Source organism: Lissotriton helveticus, chromosome 3_1, assembly GCF_964261635.1.
Source record: "Lissotriton helveticus chromosome 3_1, aLisHel1.1, whole genome shotgun sequence".
NCBI lineage: Eukaryota > Metazoa > Chordata > Amphibia > Caudata > Salamandridae > Lissotriton > Lissotriton helveticus.
In genome coordinates, this window is record NC_136061.1 from 1,552,600,929 (window position 1) to 1,552,620,976 (window position 20,048).

At 43.8% G+C, this 20,048-nt stretch overlaps 1 protein-coding gene across 1 annotated transcript in view; it reads left to right on the forward strand.

Moving 5' to 3' along the window:
• Positions 1–20,048, forward strand: part of DLAT (dihydrolipoamide S-acetyltransferase) — a 236,143-nt gene that overhangs the window by 110,569 nt on the left and 105,526 nt on the right. The window contains exons 4-6 of the mRNA XM_078682302.1: positions 1,701–1,863; positions 11,182–11,308; positions 11,405–11,589. Coding sequence (XP_078538428.1) covers positions 1,701–1,863; positions 11,182–11,308; positions 11,405–11,589 — 475 coding nt within the window. The remainder of the gene's footprint in view (positions 1–1,700; positions 1,864–11,181; positions 11,309–11,404; positions 11,590–20,048) is intronic.

A 20,048-nucleotide genomic window follows, 5' to 3' on the forward strand; every position in this document is an offset into this window, starting at 1 on the left:
ATAGGTCAATAAAAAAGAGGCCGGACAGAAGTGATTGTGAAAATTTGCCACACAAAACAGCAAGTTTGAGGATTGGATGCTGATTGGGTCATTGGCGAGAAATTTTGGATTACCTGGGCTTGAATGAATACATCACCATTTCAGGGAAGATTGGGCCAGGGGACCTGTAGATGGCTCAGCGTCACACGAACTGTGACTCTGGCAGCATTTAGCTGCACGACTTCTGCAGAGCTTATGATTGTGCTACAGAATAGTTTGCCATAGTATCGTTGTAAAGGAATCTGTTCAGCCCCATTTGTAAACTTGTGCAAGGTATCCTAGATGCCACGGCCCCCACCGTTTGGGAGAATGGGTGAAACCCTCCTTTCTCATATAATCGTTGGACTCTTTCGTGAGATTATTAGTAAAGGGACAGTTGTTCGGTGCAAAAAATGGAAAGGATTCATTTGCTCATGAATAAACCATTTGTGTAAATTCAGAGACTTTAAAAAGGTGTTGTTTGATTGAGAGACAACAAGAGAATCACATTTCAGGTTTGATAAATCTTCTAACACCACCACTGTTAATGTGTTTCTTCAGCTACTGTGTCGAACATCTCTGAATGTGTCTAACATCTTTGTTGCTGCTGTAGCTCTGCCAAGGAATTCCGAAGAGTTTATCTAAGTAGACTTGTAAGTTTACTATTGCCCCCTGCATACAGCTTTCTTCTGATTAGGTTTGAAGAAACATGCATTTTTGCAAAGATTTATTACAAGGCAGGTTTAGCTGACAAAAAATGTTCAAAGCACACAAGGTATAGAAACTTTGAACCAATGCCCTGAAGTATCGTGGTCTTGGGTGTAAAGCTTCTTTTAAGAACCACACCAAAGAGGCTGAATGCTGTGTCTGGCTGTATGTCATAATTCCTGGAGGAATTTGGTAAAATGTAATGTTTATTATACACCCAGTTTTTCTCCTTATTAAACAGCTGAGTTGTGGGTTAAGGGTAGGATCTTCAAACTCCCTTAATACTGCTGTTAAAGAACGACATTGAGGCTAATGATCTCCTTCTTCATTGCATGTAAACAAAAAGCACTGCTGCACTTTATGGAAATTCAGCTTTCTCTTTTGATTTCACAGTTTAATTGTCAGAAACTGTTTCTAAGTAGCATGTATTGCTTAGTTTCTTTCTAGGTATTAGGAAATGCTTCATTGCACCTAATTCTTATAGTAAGCAAACCGAGGAAATGTATAGAAAATTATAATCTTCCACTTTGCGGAGTAAAAATTTGAGTTTTTTTCATCTGCTAGTTGTGAACATAGAGTTTTCATTGATGCTGTTCGATACTTTCCATCTATTTAAGGGAGCCATACATTACGTAAGACGTGAATAAGATACTTCTTGTAAGTCACACGCTATCCCATGATCTTAGAAACACACTTGTCATTTGGTCTTTTGTTGCTTTGGAACACTTAACTGAATGGCAGTGCCTTGATATTGTAGGGCTATGCATCCCTTTATCTGATATCTAAATTTGCTGGTATATGTAAGCAGTAGTAAGTTGTGATATTTTAGTCCTCAGGAGTGACTGTGAGGATTTTGTTTTCCTAGGATACTGTTTTCAGGAGATGGCTAATTTCTTTAATCCATATTTGTGCATCACATTTCCAAAGATACTTTTTTTAAAAACCTCACGGTGTATATATCCTTCCCTTTATAGACCTGAATTTATTGGCGCTTTTAAAGATTATACATTGAATTTAGCCACCGCTTCAGCGACTGTAGCACCTGCTCCCTCTGCACCACCAGCTCCAGCTGCTGGGCCAGCAGCACCTCCACCGCCAGCTCAAGCTCCAGGAAGCTCCTACCCTCCACATCTGAAGGTAAGTGATGTGCAAGTCCAGCTTACACCTCATTCTGAACCAGTAGCCTCATTGCGTAGTTTCCTTCCTCCTTGCTGCTCGTCAGATGAAATTTCTCTGCGTTATATATGTTAGTACTAGCTTTTAGGTCGAGCCTGTAACAGCACACATGTGCTGTTCTTGCGAAGACTCATGTAGGGGCTTTCAGTAATCGCTTCTGATGCTCGCATACGCTGTGTGTGTACTTTTACTTTTGACCCAGGCTATTGGCCTTTGCGTGCGTCTTTTTTACAAAGACAGAACGCAATTGTTCCGCCCATGACCTATTGGTGTCGGTTATCGCACGGCCGCCATGTGGTTTCAATTATCGTGCCCAGACACAGGCGCGTTAATTGAAACCAGATGTCTCGCTGTGGTGCACGCGCGCGCACCTCTCGCAGGCTTGTCCTTTTTTGGACACATTTCCTCTACCTCATTTAACTGGTTCAGGCTTAGTTATTTATGTTCCACACTCTAATGGCTATTATTTATTAATTCAAACCATTAAGGTAATTAACTGTGAAATTGCCAACCGCATCACCTGATAAGGCAAGTAAGACCAACTGAATACTTAGTTCATCCTGCTCCCCCAGCGCCATCTATCAGAATTCTGCTGCTGCTGTGAAGGCCTGGACCACTGTGACCTTGATGAGCCGTTCCTTTGCTACAGCAGAGCGACATGAAGCCGATTTGAGGCACTGAAGCCCCTGGGCGCGGCCTCTCGTTGTGTTGTGAGCCGGGGAGGAAGCGGACAGATGCCGCACAGCCTGCCTTTAACCTGATCGCGATAAGAACCGTACACGGCATTTCCCCACTAGGCGAGCGGCCTCTCATCCCCCCACTTCTGATACCAACAGGTGGCCGGATGCCGCACCCCGATGGGACCCTTTCAGGGGACCCCAGGGCCCGATGCTGCTGACCAGCCTACTCACGTGGTCAACCAACACCTCCTTTAGGCTTGCAAGGTTACGCATGCACTCACCTACACACTTGCTGGCTTTGTGCGCACCCGTCCTTCTGCTGTGCAGGGCCCTGGCAGTGAAGCCACCGTGCACTCTTCCCTCCCTCTCGCTCAAAAGGTGCGGCCGCATAGCTCCAGGCTATTGCAGCCCACCTACAGGCCTACCATGAGGCCACTGAGCCCTCCACCACGGTGCACCCAGCGGGCCAAATTTTTCAGGGATGCCGGGCTCTATTTGGCGCTCCTGCATTCCCGGGCGGGGGACCTCCAGAGGCCTTCAGGGATACTTAGCACACCACCTTCCAGGACATATGGCCCAGACCCGAAGGTGGCTGCAGGAAATACACAACACATTGACCACCATATATCGGTACCGATCATAATCATCTGGCCCTGGCACCCAGCAGGCCTAACAGCCTTGTCACCCTATTGTAATTGTGCCATGCCCTGGTACACTAGAGACCTGCGAATTGCCCATTTTTGTGGGCTCTGACATCATAGAGCCCCCTGCAACACCTGATAGCAGCTTGATATTGGATGTGTACCTGGCTTTGCGGCCGGCATCTGCCCCCCCCCCCCCTGTTTTTCTATCCCTTTTCATGATCTCTTAGGTCAATTGCATGATACCTGGCATACTATACATCAATAGCTTGCTGTGCTCCTTCAGTTATCCTTCAATGCCCTCGGACCAGACCTGTGGGGCTGCTCGTGCTGCACACCTCCTGTGATCCGTAAGTGCAAGCGGGCCTTGGAGCCTGTTGGTCCCTCTCTCCTTCTACACAGGGGACACTCCAATTGGAATTTACCTTGGACTGTGCATATTTTGCTTCAAGTTCGGTCTCCGCTCACTGAAGTTACAGACTATGCTTCTCATGCTGTGCAAGGGTATGAAGTGACTTATCCAGAAATGACACATAGAGTGATAACAAAACTTCTGAGGAGAATACTCAGGTAGTAAGGATAATAATTTTACAATTAAATGATGAGGATACTTTTCAGCCTGTCTATTACCCAGAATGCAACATTTATATGATGGTTATTCCATTAAAGTATTTGCGGACTCATGCTCCCCATTTACTGTCATAAATATTACAGAGTTCAATAAAATGACAGACAAGAACATTGTAAATCTGCTTAATCCTGACATTGCTGCAAGTGGATACAAAAAAGATCCTATTCCTCTGAATGGTATGTTTAAATCTCTCATAGCTTTCAAGAATCGTTCCACTGTGGGCAAGATGTATGTCTTGTCGAGGAAGGGTCCAATTTGTTTGGTTTGCAACACCAGAAGGAACAGGGAACTAAACTGGCTCCCAGTAACACTAAGCAAATCATGGTTGTGAACCAGTCCATTACGGATGACCAGATGTAGGGGCTTTCAGAAATCGCTTCTGATGCTCGCGCACACTGCGCATGTGCTTTTACTTTTGCCCTAGGCTATTGGCCTTAGGTTGACACAAAGACAGCACGCAATTGGCCAAAGGCGGGCGCGATACTTGAAACCAGATGTCTTGCTGTGGCGCGCGCGCACCTCTCGAGGGCTTGTTCTTTTTTGGGATCCATTTCACAGCGAAGCAACTAAATGAAAGATGGGAAGAGAGGTTGTGAACCGTTTCTTCAAGTCACGGTGTTCAGTAATTCATTTAGTTTTTCTACTTGGCTAAGATGCTTGCTCCCTCTGAGAGGAATCAGAGGACAGTTCTTTCAGTGATGATGCAGCGTCACAATGGGTGCCTCTGATCAGCTAGGCACATTATCTTCAACAGACCGGGATATGGAACATACCGTTCGACTCGACTTCTTGTTTAAGAGACTTTATGCTTAACGAGCACCCCGTAACTAAAACGAGCACGCTCGCAATCAGCCGATAGTACTACCGGTATTATTATCTGAGACCTCAGCATATCAGTGAGTCCTCCACTCCGCCCACCCGCATTCCCTGAGCACCAAAGGTAGAAGTGAATGTCACCTGCACAGGCTGAACACCTCCTGCATTAGCAGTCTCCCCCCCCCCCTCCCCCGGACAGCTGCTGCCCCTGCCACCCACACACACTGAATTCACAAGATACCCACTACTTTACTGCAGCACCGCACGTGCTGGCTAAACACCGCCTGTAAAAGCTCGAAGCCCTTTGCATTTTTATCAGAGCACCCTGTAGTAGCTGAGCACATCCTGCAGAAGGGACATTGTGGTTAGCTCCTCCTGCAGAAACTGAGCAGAAGCAGAGCACTCTTGCATAATTTCAGACTCCAGCATCAGCTGAGCACCCCGAATATGAACTGAGCCCCCTCACCTCCCATATATATAACAGCTGAGCACTCCCGTATCCACCAACATTTGCAGATCGCCGCCTGGTTTTATAGATACCATGGATTATCAAAGCGCTGCATGTCTTGACTACGCACCCTTTGACATTGCTGAGTGTCCCCTGCATTGCCCGAGACCCCTCTCCCCATCAACAGAGCCCCTGTTTTAGCAGAGACCTCCATGCATTAGCTGAGCACGTCCTGCTGAAAGGATGTTGTGTTTACAAGCACATCCTGTCTGAAGCAAGCGCTTAGTCTTAGATGACCCATCACCCGAGCCCCGCTTGCACACTCTGAGAGCAGCCTTGACAGATGAAGTCCCCTGCACGGGCTCAGCACCCCCATGCATCCTCTGAGCAGCCCATGCTTTGGTTCATCGCTTGTGTGACTCTAGGTCCTTTTAGTAGATGTTCCAAAGGAAAAGTGGCCTGCTGTCCTGCACTGACTTTCAGCGATAGACTTTCTATGTGACCTTGTGTACATTGTTTTTTTTTCCTACCTGACAGATGATAGGAAAAAGTCGCTGGTAGATGGCTTGAAGAGTTTCTACCATCCGAGTCCTTGCTGCCTTTGTCTCACTTTGCTGACTTGGAAAGGCACTACACGTCTTACTCCTCCTCCAGTGCTTCTGCACTTGACGGGTCAGCAAGATGTGGCTCTCCTGACGCTGCCATTTCTCAAACTCTTAGAGTATAGGTTCACTAACAACCTCTTGGCTTTCCTGATTCTCTCAAAATAGTGCCTCGTCCACTTCTTACCAAGAAAGGGGAGAGGAGTTGGCCTAACGGCTAGGGCGCTCGACTTCAGACCTGGGGATCTGGGTTCGAGTCTCGGTAACAACGCCAAAACCTCCTGTGATTCTGGGCAAATCACTTAATCTCCTGTGCCTAAAAATGAATGTGTGTCCGTCCACATGTAACGTAACTGGTGCTATGTAAAGCGCTCTGATACCCGATTCGGTTCGGGTCTAGTTCGCGCTATATAAAACTCTGCAAAAAAAAATGTCTCACTTTTTCATTTGGATGAGGTTACAGGAGAAGCAGCCCATCATAAACTCTAAATGGCCTTTAAAATTGAAAATAGTCCACGGACCATTCAGGAAGTTTTGCACTGTTGCTAGTTTCACGTGTTTTGGAAACTGGGTTAAGTAGACCCATTTCTGTCCAAAATATAACTTTCAGTTGAATTGTTCTTAGTTTGAGTGTCCGACAAAAGGATTTGCCGACCAGAAAAGTAGCATGCAACCTTGTGTCAGCATCTACATTAATGATTGAGATTTTAAATACGACTTGAAACTATATCTCTGTACCAGGGCTGTTGGTAATTATTTTTCCCTTAATATACAAAATCCAAAATGTTGTTCCTCTCAAAAGGAGATAGCATGTTTTTCCACTTTTTTTCGCTAAAAGGTTTCTGTTTTTTAATGGTAGCCAAAGATATGTGCTTGTTGTCATCAAACTGTGCAGCCAACAAACAGAACGACCTAGAAGGTAATTAAAGGGCATTATAGAAAGCTACAAAACATGCCGATTATGTGGACCACTTTGGCATGCAGCCGCAGAAACACAGATGTCATTCCCGTGCTTTAATGACGGTTGGGATGCCATGAGCAGAGTTCTTAGAACCACGTACATTTTGGGAAGGATCACATTTTTCTTGAGACAAAAGGCAAAAAATAATGTAGCCACCAAATTGGATAAATAATGAGTGTTAAAAATTGTTTGAGTAAGCCCCACTTGATTTCTGATATAAAAGCATATGTACACAAAATAAAGTACCTTAACCCGCTGGCTGCTACCGTCGGCCAACGGTCGTCAGGTGCACTACCTTGGTAGTGCTGCGCACGTCCGTTGGCTGACGCTGCCCCACCCGTTTTTCGAACGTTCAGCACTGGAGCTGAACGTTCGGCGCAGCCAACGGGTTAAACAGTGCACATAGCCTGTAACTGCCTAATCAGCCTGCTCCTCTTCTACTTGAATGTTATCAAGCAAAATTGGATGTGCTGTCCAAGTAAAGGACCACAGGGACAGGAACTCCAATTTCTACTCAAATGGATTCCATACAGGAAGAAAAGAAAGAAAAACATTTGAATAGAGAAATGGTAGCACATGGAGGCAAAGTAGAATGGGCATGGTGGTTGTAGAAGAAAGGAGCTGAGCAGGGTAGGGGGAAGGAAGCGCTGTGAATTCATATTTACTTGAGGAAGGGTAAGTGCTGCGCTGATTTGAAAATAACTTAATACATGGGCATTGACAGCAGCATGGAATAGCAGAGTAAGGAAATGAAACAGGAGTCTGATGCAGAAGTAGGAGTGAAGAAGCAACTGGAGTGGGACACATACACGTCCAAGAAAAGTGCAGATCATCACAGGAAGGAGTGCATGTACGCACAGGTCTTGCAGGATCATTTTTGCTCAAAATAACGAGGAGATAACTAGGGAAAGAAGAGTTAAAATTGGGTATTTTGAAGAATAAAAAAGAAACTAGCAATTGAGGTCACCCCCATAATAGGAACTTTGAGGAGCAATGCAGACTCTGGAGCAAGAAAGCAGAACACCCATGGTCGAAAGGAACTGTTGCAAGGCAGCTTGATGATGCAATATTGTTAACATACAACTGGCATAAGCAAGATTTTAGAACATAGACATATGGTCTCAGAATTGTGGAAGCATGCTAGTGAGGGTGCAGAATCTCTGCTTTCTGGTGGTGCAGAGGGGATGCTCTGTCAAAACCAAAGCATAGACATAACTTTGGAATTGTTGCAGAGTTCTCTTAGAGCTCTATAAATGCCAACTGCATAAGCTCTCTAAACATCCGGTGCCTGTAGTCATTTACCATTAGAAAAGCAGGGTTGCAATGCCATGCTTTAAACATGTGGGGCTGCTTTGATCTTCACTCCAGGAGACCGCACCAGCAGGGAGAAGTGCCAATGTTCACTTTTGAACCGTTTTCACAGATTTATTTTTGATTTTCCTCTGCCCACCTCCCCCCACACCTTATAGTTATGATTTTGTATTTATTTGTTTTTTCTCGTACAATGTCTTTCTCCTACTCATGTCCATTTTCGTCCTCCCACCACCACTTGACTCTATCCTGTAACTTACCCTTAAATTATGATGTTGCCATTGGTGCCAATAACCTCAGCCACTTAGCTTGAGAAGCTGATGTTTGCTGTGCTGTTGCTGATCTGCATCATGGCATGCGCAACGCAATTGCTGCTACGCAATTAGTAGAAAACAATCCTACTCTTGTTTTATGTGATTAGACGGTACATCTATAGTAAAATTGAGGCACCATAATCCCAGATTCATCAGTATAGATTGTGCAACACTGACACCGGCTGAGGGAGCCAGACATATGTGGAGCTGGCCATAAGCACACGTTGGAAAACGGGGCACAATTGGTAGTAGAATCTGTCCCATTTTGACCTTTTAAGTTTGTGGTCAAGTCCAGGGCCTTCCCTTGGATTCCGGCATCGTGGAGGCGTGTGCGTAGGGTGCGGTGGTAGACCATGTCGAAGGCGGCTGATAGGTCCAGGAGGATGAGAGCTGCTGGTTCTCCTTTGTCTAGCATGGTCCTGATGTCATCTGTGGCTGCGATGAGGGCGGTTTCGGTGCTGTGGTTGCTGCTGCGGAAACCGAACTGGAATGTGTCCAGTATGTTGTTGTCTTCGAGGTAGCGGGTCAGGTGTTTGTTGATGATTTTCTCTGTGACCTTAGCCGGAAATGGGAGCAGGCAGATGGGCCGGAAGTTCTTGAGGTCCTTGGGGTCCGCCTTTGGTTTCTTGAGTAAGGCGTTGATCTCGGCGTGTTTCCAGCTTTCCGGGAAAGTTGCTGTCTCGAAGGAGATGTTGATGGCTTTGCTGAGATGGGGTGCGATGGATGCGCTGGCTTTGTTGAAAATGTGGTGGGGGCATGGGTCTAGCGGTGAGCCGGAGTGGATGGTCGTCATGATCTCTCTGGTGTCCTTGTCGTTGACGCTTGTCCAGGAGAGTTGATGGTTGGTGCGTGTGGTGGTGGGGGCGGTGGTTGTCGTCTGGGCGGTCGTGGCGTTGAAGCTGTTGTGGATGTCGGTGAGTCGCATAGGTCTTGCAACAGCGGGATGTCGTTGGCGTTGGAGCCACATTTGATGCATTTGGTTTGTAAATGCAATAGCTTAAATGCAACTTCTAATCTAACAAAGACAATAAGTTATCAGAGAATCTAAAGTACATGGTTAAGGGCCCAAACTGTAATTTGGTGGACGGAGCAATCACTGTTGACCTGGCAGAGGACTTATGGTCTGCCCGACCGAGACTACTCTGCTTCCCAAAAGAATTTGCATAAACCGCAGTCGCAGCGGTTCCTGTTGGTGCGGCTTACAGTTTGGTGCAAAGTCCTGCACCCAAAAAAAACATCATCTTCATTTTCAAAAAGAAAATCCTAAAGCAGGATTTTCCTTTTGGGCATAAAAAATACTCCCCTCGCCATGGGAGTCCTCTCCCATGGTGAGAGGAGGATTTATCAGTTTTCACTGTCCCTTACCCCCAAGGTTTTCCTGGCAGTTACGGGCATTGAAAACTGACCTCTGATTCCCCCTATCTAAATTAGGTAAACCTAATTCGAGGACTGCCTCCTACGGCCCTTACTCCGCAGGGCCTTTGGGTTTAATCACGGTAGAAACAGAGTAGCCCCCGTCGTGATTAAACCTAAAGTCCACCCATATTTAAATTTGGCAGGTGGACCATTATGTTGGCGGAGTAACAGATTATCTAAACCGCAAATATATAGATCAGCCCCTTTGTCTTTATATCTACTTTCTTTTGTGTGCTCACACTAGTAGAACGGTCTTGTTACATTTTTGTTTTTACTTAGGTTGAGGTTGAAATCTGCGTCAAATTTGTTTTTAAATAACCAATTTCTAAAACATTAAATCGGCCAACATTTTACTGTATATTCCGCTATCTTGCAGAATACAAGCTTCATGAAGTTCTGTTACAAGTTTTACTGTTGCTTAAAATGTAAGAATTAATAGCAGAATTGTGAAAGAATAATTTAATCTTATTGAGCAGTAAAAGAGTGTATGGTCCTATTGACATATGAGCGTAATATCCGTGATAATGAAAACTTAACATCTAGTTTTGATGACTAGACTTTGGATGAGTCCCCAAGTATTTGCTGTGTCTCTAGCAATCTACTGTTCTTTGTTTATCAAGTACTTGATTATTAGCAAAATATCAGCCAATTTTGCATGTATTTTCATTAGGAACATATTGCATATTTGGATGACCCATAAGTATGACTTGGTTTCACAGTAGAAGCTGATTAATAGATTTGTATAGATTTGTATAGATTGCTGGGCAATTCTGACCTATGGTGCTAGCGAATACAAGCTGTAGTGAGTGGCGGTGGTGATGGTGGTCAGGTGGGCCTGTTGTAGTTAAAGGGAAAGTTCCACCCATCACTTTTTGGGCTTTAATTGGCCCATAATAAGAAATCCCCAGAATCAAGTTCTTTAATTGGTCTAGTAAAACGCCTGTAAATTAACAGCTGTAAGAATTATACTTGACAGGTTCCATGTTTCTCAATCCTTGCTATCTTGACCTATTTCAAGAGGTACTTTGTTACTTCTTGCCAGTGGTTCTAAATAAAGTATCAAAGTAATATGTGCCTCTTTTCTACTTGAAATATGTCTTTGAATATCAAGTAGGGATCAAGATGGAGGCCCCCAGTATTAACTTTCATGTTACAAGTTTGAAAAATGTTACATTGGAAAAAAATACTGTGATTGAATGATTCTGCTGATGTGGCTTGTGCGTTTATTCCTTGCCCAAAAAGGCAGGGTGGATTAAGTGTCCCCTTTTACTTAGTAGATAATTATTGACTGATGGGAATTCGTCCACAGAAGTGTGCTAACATAAAATTGCCCAGCTCGTAGTGAAGAAAACTTAACATTTTGTTAGCAAAGTTTAACACCTAAACACTGGTTTTGCGTAGGGTCATTTTGTGCGCATGTTCCGAGTTGGCATTAAAGACCTTGTGTTGCGCTCCACAGATTTGTTTGCCTGCACTCTCTCCTACAATGACGATGGGTACAGTTCAGCGATGGGAAAAGAAGCTTGGGGAAAAGCTGAGTGAAGGCGACTTACTAGCGGAGATAGAGACTGACAAGGCAACAATAGGTACCTATTGAAATGCGAAAACAATGCTCCCCTTTTCTGCTTTTCTTAATCTTTTCCTGCTAAAGTTTTGTGAAAACTGCACATTTGTTTTACAAGGTTTTGAAGTGCAAGAAGAAGGTTACTTGGCAAAGGTTCTTGTAGCAGAGGGAACAAGAGATGTACCTCTTCAAACACCGCTATGCATAATTGTGGAAAGGGAGTCCGATATTGCAGCATTTGCTGACTACAAAGAAACTGGGGAAGTGGTTGATATCAAACCCAAGGCAGCTTCTCCAGCTCAGGTAATGGAAGTTATTAATGCATTTTTCAGAACAGTGGAGCTACTTTTTTATAACTCTCCAGGATGTCTCATTATGTAGGTTTAATATGCATTTAAAAATGAATTATTTATCACATATCTGTACTCTTACGTAAAGTAGTGAGATGGGATTTGTAGTACAAAACAAAGACCAGCTACGAATGACCTTTTGCATTAGCTCAACAATTTAATTGACTAGTTTGACAGTTGAATAACTACCCAGAGATACTTTACAAGGCCACAATTTGATTTAAACTTTTTGCAAGAAAATGAATACTCCTATTGTAATTTAACCATTTGGGAACATTCAATAACCTACAACACCGAAATATTGTTGGAATAGTCTTTCATTCTAGTACTGTAATATGCATAATTTCTCCTAGTCCAAAAGACATCAAATTATATAATTGACTAATAAATCAGGAAAGAAGGCTGCTTTGTTCAGTAATGTCATCACTACATGCATTTTAAACAGTTGTACGTAATTTCATAGAAACATTACTTCTTGGAATCCTGGACTACGATTACTGAGAAACCATTTTACCTAAAGTGTTTAATGGGAGTTTGCAGGACGATTGGCATTTACCATTTCATAGAAACAAATTCATTGATTTGTCAGGTATTTGTTTCAATGATTTACTTCACAGTTCATTATTTTATATTTTTTACATTGTCAAACAGTTACTTCAGATGCTTTTAATTTTCCAACCAACCGCATCATCTCATAACACTATCCATCCTGGCCCCTTGAAAACCTCTTACCACTATTAAATTACACTCATCCCAGACCCCTAAACCCCACCCATCACAGAACCATTACATTTATTTCAACCCCTACATCCCATCTCTTAACCCTAAAAATATCCTCACCACCCCTGAACACCCCCATCCCTAACCGCCTAAAAACCTCTTTCTACATTTTAAACTCCACACATTCCTGAACCCTAAAAACCCTTCACCATCTCTAACCCTTCCCCATTATGGTATCTTAACCCTCATCAGGACTGTACGCTGCAGGCTTGGCTGCCTGCAGAAGGGTATCTCTGGGCCTGACCACAGGGTTGCCTGCTTGTGGGGAGGGGAGTGTGGGTACGATACAGAGAAAAGAAAAAAATATATATATATATCTCAAACTTTGGGCGGGGTCCACTGGAGGGCGGAATGGTTGGATGTTTGCAGGAGTTTGCTGCTAGCAGATGTTTGAGAATAGAGCTTGTCTCCACCCAACACTGCTCCTTGCAGAAGTCTGTGCACAGTGGGAGGTTGGGTACAGGGACTGGCCACACGTCCAGTCCTGCGCTTAAGTCCAAGCTTTGCATGGTTGAAGACAGTGCCAAATCTATGCTTCGTATGCCCAGAGTTCGTTCTTTCCTTATGGAGACAAATGTTCTAATAGCCTTGTAGACAGCCATAGTAGGCTGTACCAACCATTGAAAATCACATCACTTATTATAGACCCTTCACTCTGGCTTGGACCACTAACACTACATTAAGTCTTTCATGTCTACTGTGGATCTCTACAGAGAATTGTAACATTGTATTAACATGAAGACCGAGATATGACCAACAACAATGTTTTTTTCCCTAATTTTTGGACCAGTAAATGCGTGTCTTAAAATACCTTTTTTTTTTTAGGGGAGGGTTATAGGGGGCGCAGAACAAGAAAAAAGTCCAGGAATTCCAACCTGGAGTACACCAAAACGAAAAACAATTGGCACCTAGCCTTGTGAGCTAGAACTTGAATTTATATAGCTGGACAACTCTGCAAACCAATACTAATAACCTTATGGCATTGTACACAATGAAAGCCAACAGTGGCAAAACAGGGATCAGTCTTCTTTAACACTCTGGAGGACCGCTGCCATTACACTGGATCCTGGAGGTGTTTGATCCTACAAGGGTGCAGATGACGTGGAGGCTCCCTCGTCTTCGTGCCGGCGTCTTTTGTCAGCATTAATCTCTTGAGAATGCCATGCATTCAGATACTTGTGCATCTCCGAGGTGCCTAAAGTGTATTGTTTTCTGTACTACAGCTAAAGGCTTACTTGCGTAAGCTGCAAGTCAATGTCTTAGCAGACACTTTTCTGTCTCCTTCTCCGTTACCGAAGGACTGCCACACAATGGACTTTTGTGGCCCCTCCCGAGTCTCCTCATGTTTTTGTGCCTCACTCCCTGAAGCTATTTTGTGTTTCTATGTAGAAGCCTATGTGTAGAGGCTGCCAAGTCACAGAAATCAAGCAGAGTAATATTGTAAAAGAGGCAGGAACCAATTTAAGGTGCTTTTACTGTTAGTTATTGGTATTGCAATATCACAAAAGAAAACCAAAAAGAGAAAACTAAGAACTGTATGCGAACAACTTCCAACTTAATCATTACCAGGGGCTGTTACAAGCCTCCCATGCTCCAACAATTAAACAAAAAAAAAATTTCCTAGTTGACTCCATTTTCACAAAAACTTCCAGATCTTGCGGTACTCCAGTGGACAAAGAAGTAAAGGCCCCACTGGAATGACACAATACATTATGGGAGGTCAAAAAAAATAAATACATTGAAACAGCCAACTGTTCCGATGCCACATAATCAGTTGTCAAAAAAACATGTCCATAGGCTACAGAAACAGTCAGAAAACATTTCCCTGAATAGCCTTTAAGGTTGCTAATTCAGACAAGCTGGTTGTGTGGCAAGTTATCCAAAGCCATCGGGTCACCTGGAGAAGCTACAGAGAAACAGGTATTGATTGCTGGTGTGCATACCACTACTACTGCTCCTTGTACCCAATGTGAAGAAGTTATAGTGGTTGCAACAACTTCCATTGCACTGATTAACATCGAAAAGTAGTCAGTGGTGTATAAGTGTTTCAATCTACCACCTTGCAAAAAATGGCAAATGCACGGTGTCACTTGCACCATCCGCAATCAAGAGCTGCACAGGGGCCAGTCTGGGCAGTACTTCACGGATATGGAAACCTCTCTGATCTATGTATCGGATAGAGATTACCCAGGCTGAGTACCAGAAGAGTCATCTAGATGCAAAAAAGGAAGAGGTGGAAACTGTTCCTGCGGATGTATTGCAACAGAAAAAATATGTGGAGTATGCTGCACAGTTGCAGTATTTTGCGACCTACTGTAAAAGTTGTTAGTTCGGGTGAGATGAACAAACAAGTCTTGGCAAAGCAATAAAGATTCATTTCAGCACAGACGTACAGAATTCAACACCGCTCAAGCATGAGTAGGCCATTGTTCCAGTGCTCAGGTGGCTCCTTATTGTGATAAAAAATAAAAGAATGTTTGGGGGGAAAATCCTTAAAATATACATCCCTTCTCTTCTACACATTTCCATAGCTTGTTTGTAGATGTGGTTTGTTTGGATGGATGATTTCACGCAGTTGGGCACAACATCTTTTTAGTGATCAGGCATGCCAAATGTTGTACTGCATATGGCCATATGCCATTTATAGTAGTTGCACATTATAAATACATAATATGGTAAGAAAAAGAAATTCACTGAAAAACCAAAGGTCTAAGGGATATTATATTTAGGTGTTGAAATGTTACGAAAAGCAACCTTACAAAAATAACTCTGAAATTCACCCTAGTTAAGTGAGATAACTATAACCTGAAATGCACTGCTTATTACCTCACTCATGACGTGTTACATGACATTGGAAATGGCATCATCATGAGTGTGGAATATTATAATCTGTGTACCTATCCAAGGGATGGGATGCTTCTGAAATCTAGTCCTATAGAAACAAATCAATTTGTCCTTTTTGTGCCATGCAGAGGGGTAACAAATGATGGTAACCTCCTTATTCTATAAAATCTCAATAATGCCTTCTCCGATTTATGGCATGGCTCATGTAATAGCAGGGTTTGTAATTGGAGGAAGATTATGATTGTTCCAACTTTCTGTAAAACTACGTAGGTCCAGATTAAGTTGAGCACAGCACACTTCCAGTATGGAATTCAACACCACTCGAGCATGAATAGGTTATTGCTACAGTAGTCATTTTGCTGGGTGCGGAACAGCAGATCTCACATAACGGTCAGACAATCTGGGCGGTAAAATAATTTTGAGAACAGACTGCATTGCATCCTGGACCCGTCTCCATTCCCCCAATCAGCCATCAACCACTGCACACGGTTGAGCATGTAATGCTCCCCCCTGCCTTTCCCTTTGTTCTCCCTCCTCCTCCTAGCCTCCCAGACCCCCAAGCTCATGTTTAGCACGTGAGCTGAGCAGGTGATAAATGTGAGTAATAAACCTCCCTAAGAAAAGTCAATGGTGTGCCGAATACAGCCTGGTAAATGATTATTCACCCTTCCATTGAGAGAAACTAGTAATTGCACTGTTCTGGTGGGGTGTTAGCATTATTTTACAGGTATGGATTTACCAGCCTGTCTATACTGTCCAGCTTTTACTCTGTGCCATAAAATGGTTAGAATTAGGTGGTAAGGGGTAGTTTCAAAGTTGAAATGTCTGTGATAGCAAGGTGGGGTGGTTCCGTGGACAAATGTGTCCACTGCTGGGCCCTGTGTTTGACCTCATGGTCACAGGTTCAAATCCTGGCGGGTCCACTCAGCCTTTAATCCATTTGAGGTCGATAAAATGAGTACCATTGAGTTGGGTTACAATAAACATCTGTTATTCAGCACCAAGATGCCTACGGGTGAACGTGCGCTTTACAAATACGTTATGTTATGAGTCTGTGCACACCCACTGGGATACATGTTTAAGGGTATTCATCAACTACTCTCCAATCTCTTGCCACATTGTACAAGACTAGAAATTTACTCCTGACAATGACGAGAGTAGAAAAAAAAATCATGGTGGGGAAAAAGGGGGTTTAAGGACAGTTTATTTTCAATTCTCCAGCAGATTTTCGCATGAGCAAATATAAGTGTGTTTATTTGCTCCTGCGAAAATGGAAATCACAAAAGCTTGCCAGGTGTACGGTTTCCAGACCTACTTCTGTAAACTTTTGTGAATTACAGAAAGTTGTAACTTTGCTCTAATGCAAGGACATATACTTGCTGGTGCACTTAAATGACTTTTCGTTTAATTTGGCATGCATCAAACAAGTTTTAATAAATGATGCCTCAGATAAATGGATTTTAAAGTTACAGAGTAGTTTAGCAAACCTAGCATATATTTCTAGCCAGTCTTTCATAGAGAATGAATCCCTCCAAAAACAATGAAGTACTCGGAGTGCCTTATCATTTATCTTTCCTGGTTGTGTTATTTGCGAAGCTTACTTTGATATTTATGAAATAGGAGACACCCTGTTAGAAATACATACTGTTGGATTTATTTTATATTTTCCATGACACAGTAATGTGATACAAATCTCTCCAGCTGAACAAAGTTGTCTGCCTTTTAGGTCGGGGGTGACATTCAGTCTTTTTTGAAGGGGTGGGTAGGGTCATAAAAAGCACCTTTTGACACAAAAAATTATATTTGGCATCATACTTAAAATATCCCTGCCTCCATTTACGATTAGTTTGAAGCTCTGCTAAAGTAGAATTGCTCAGTTATTTGAAACGAATTTAAAGAATTTAAATGGTATCTGTTTTCCAAGCCCATTTAATTTGTCATTTTTTATACATTTGCTTAGTGCTCTTTCTTTATCTTGCAGTTTGCACAAACGTTCTTTTTCAGCTGTTCCAACAAAAGTGACTGGTCCAGAGGACCCAGGTCTATATCTCAATTCCAAAAGAGTTCAAAGGCAGGCATCAAGGAAGAATGCTCAAAGCTCTGGACCATAATAGCCTCAAAGAGACAACTGTGGTTAAATGCGAGCGTATGTTCCTTGTTTCTAATTAAGTAATTATTCCTTCAGCATGGATAAATCCATATTGTCTTGATATTGCAGTAGCAGATCTGTTACTGGATATTCCATCTGTTCATTTCTCAATTAATCCAATGCAAAAATGCTAATTTTTTCATCAGTCTATTACTGGTTTCCAAATAATATCAAAATACAATGAGTCAACATCCAATTTTTCTTTTAAAAAAGGATGGGAGAGTTTCCAAAGTGGTCCTCCGTTTAATTCGGTGTTGGCGGTGGTAATAGACTGATGAAAAAATGTGCATAGCCTTGAGAAAGCCCTGGCGTTATTTGCCACATAGGGTGAAACACGTGTCGGCTGTTTTTGTCATGTTCAATAAAGTTTTACACATTTTACAAAAAACAAGTGAAATGGATTAATTGAGAAATGAATGGATGGATTATCCAGTAACCGGATCTGCTACTGCAATATCAAGACAATATGGATTTATCCATGCTGAAGGAATAATTACTTAATTATATATATTTTTATTTTTTATTTTTTTATTTTAACAGTAAGACAAGAGCAGGCAATACAGATATCAGGTGTTTCGCAGTAAAATACAGAACAGGGCCAGGCGGGGGAAATATACAAACAATAATCACTGTAAGAAGTAAAAGGCCCATCACGGGTACACATAACGGAAATAGGAAATAAGCAATCTATTAAGCAATCAAAGCAATCCCACCCGCGTGACCTCGTCCACAATGTTACAGGATAATTAAGCCAGCGAAGACACCCGGACACTAAAGGATTCGTGAAAAATAAACAGCCCATCTCTCGGAGAAGGAAAAAGAAAAGACAAAAGGGGCCATAGAAAAAAAGAAGGCAAAATAAAAAACCCCACCCCTAACCCCCCACCCTGCACCCCTGCAATGGCTACGGCCTAACCCCACTAGCAGCGTGCCTGTCGCCCAAGAACTACCCTAAAGGAAGGGAAAAGAGAAAGCGGAGGAGGAGAAAGCAAACACACTCCTGGTCTCCCGTACCCCCCGCCAACAGCGACCACCCCGAGACATGATAAAATCAATATTTATCAATTATACAAACCAGTCAGGGGAGGATAAACAACAACCACCCAATTCTCGTCACAATATAGGCACAACCCCGGCATCGCTAAAAGCTATTTAATCGGAAACCAGCGATGAAGTTCAGCCCTGGCCAGTACAGTCCGTCATAAGAGTCTGTGCCACTCGAGCCGCCATTTTGAAGGAAAAGGCAAAGCGTCCACAAAAGTTCTTGTCAGCACAGGAGGATCGAATACAGGGTAAAAGTTCACGGCTCGAACGAGGAAAGGTGTCCAAAAACAGCGAGTATCCCAAACCATCACCAAGGAACTCGTAGCCACATGGAAGACCGTCTATAGATGCGTTAGGCGGCAGCAGGATCAGGCAAGAGATGCTAGCGAGAAGCACGGGCTGGCTTGTCGGTAATAGGGGACAGTCAAGGTTCATGAACTCCGGGTTATGCACGGGGACCTCGACCTCTGATGTGCAATGCACCGCTGGTACCATCTCTAGCTGGAAACCAATCGAGGTGTCGTCCTCAGGTTCCAGGATACCGTCCACTTTCACCATCAGTGTCCGGAACACAGCGACTGTGTGCGAATGGAGCGCCCCAATGGCGGCCACAACGGCCTGCAGCGATGGCGCGCCTTCCGTCCGCTCCATCCCCTCTCAATAGGCGACAGAGCCGGACTTGAACCCCGGAGGCCGGCTGCTCCGAAGTCGCAGGCCACGCAAATCTGATATCAAGTAATGGGCGCTCCTCGTCTTACAGAACACACCTTCGCCGTCAGAGAGGGCCCCAGCCCGTCGACCCCGGGAGGGCAGCAAGGTCTCCGGGCACCGGACCCCCACCACAGCAGCCGGCGTGGCACGCTGGTGTGTCCTCGGTGTAGATCGTTCAAAGGATCGTCACAAAAAGTCAACAATTCAGGCACTCTTCGGGGGACCGGGCTCAGTCCAGGTCTCACGGCCGATGTTGTTCAACTCTGACCCGGATAGTCTAGAAATCGAGGCCCCGGCTTCCACACGTTGTTAGGCCGAGAATGGAAATACGGCGGATCTTCGTCAGCCGATGAGGTAGAAATCTCGGGATTGCACCTTTAGAAGCAGTAGACCTTCATAAACAAGGAAATCAGGTGTAAGGTCAGGATTGAAGACAGGATAATCGAGCTGCTGGCGGAGGTCAGCGGAGCCGGGACCTTACGCGGCCATCTTGATTCGTAGCGTAGCTCCTCCCCAATAATTACTTAATTAGAAACAAGGAACATATGCTCGCATTTAACCACAGTTCTTTTTCAGCTGTGTTCATGCTTTACTAAGTTTATCATTGGAGGACGAAAAAACATATTTGATCTGTGGTGAGGAACAATTGTGCATGGAAAATGTTGCCTCTTAATATACAGTATAGGGGCCAGTGTTGCCATATTGTGCGGTTTCCCGTAGAAATGGGTGATATGTTTCCCATTTGTGCGGAGAAATCGCTCTCCAGGCGGGGTGCACAAAGTTGGGCGACATTTGCCCTTGTGTGCGCAATGTATGTAGAATAGGCGGCACCGGCTGATGCTCTGCAATTTCATGCAGGCGCCTCAGACACTGTGCAGCCCACG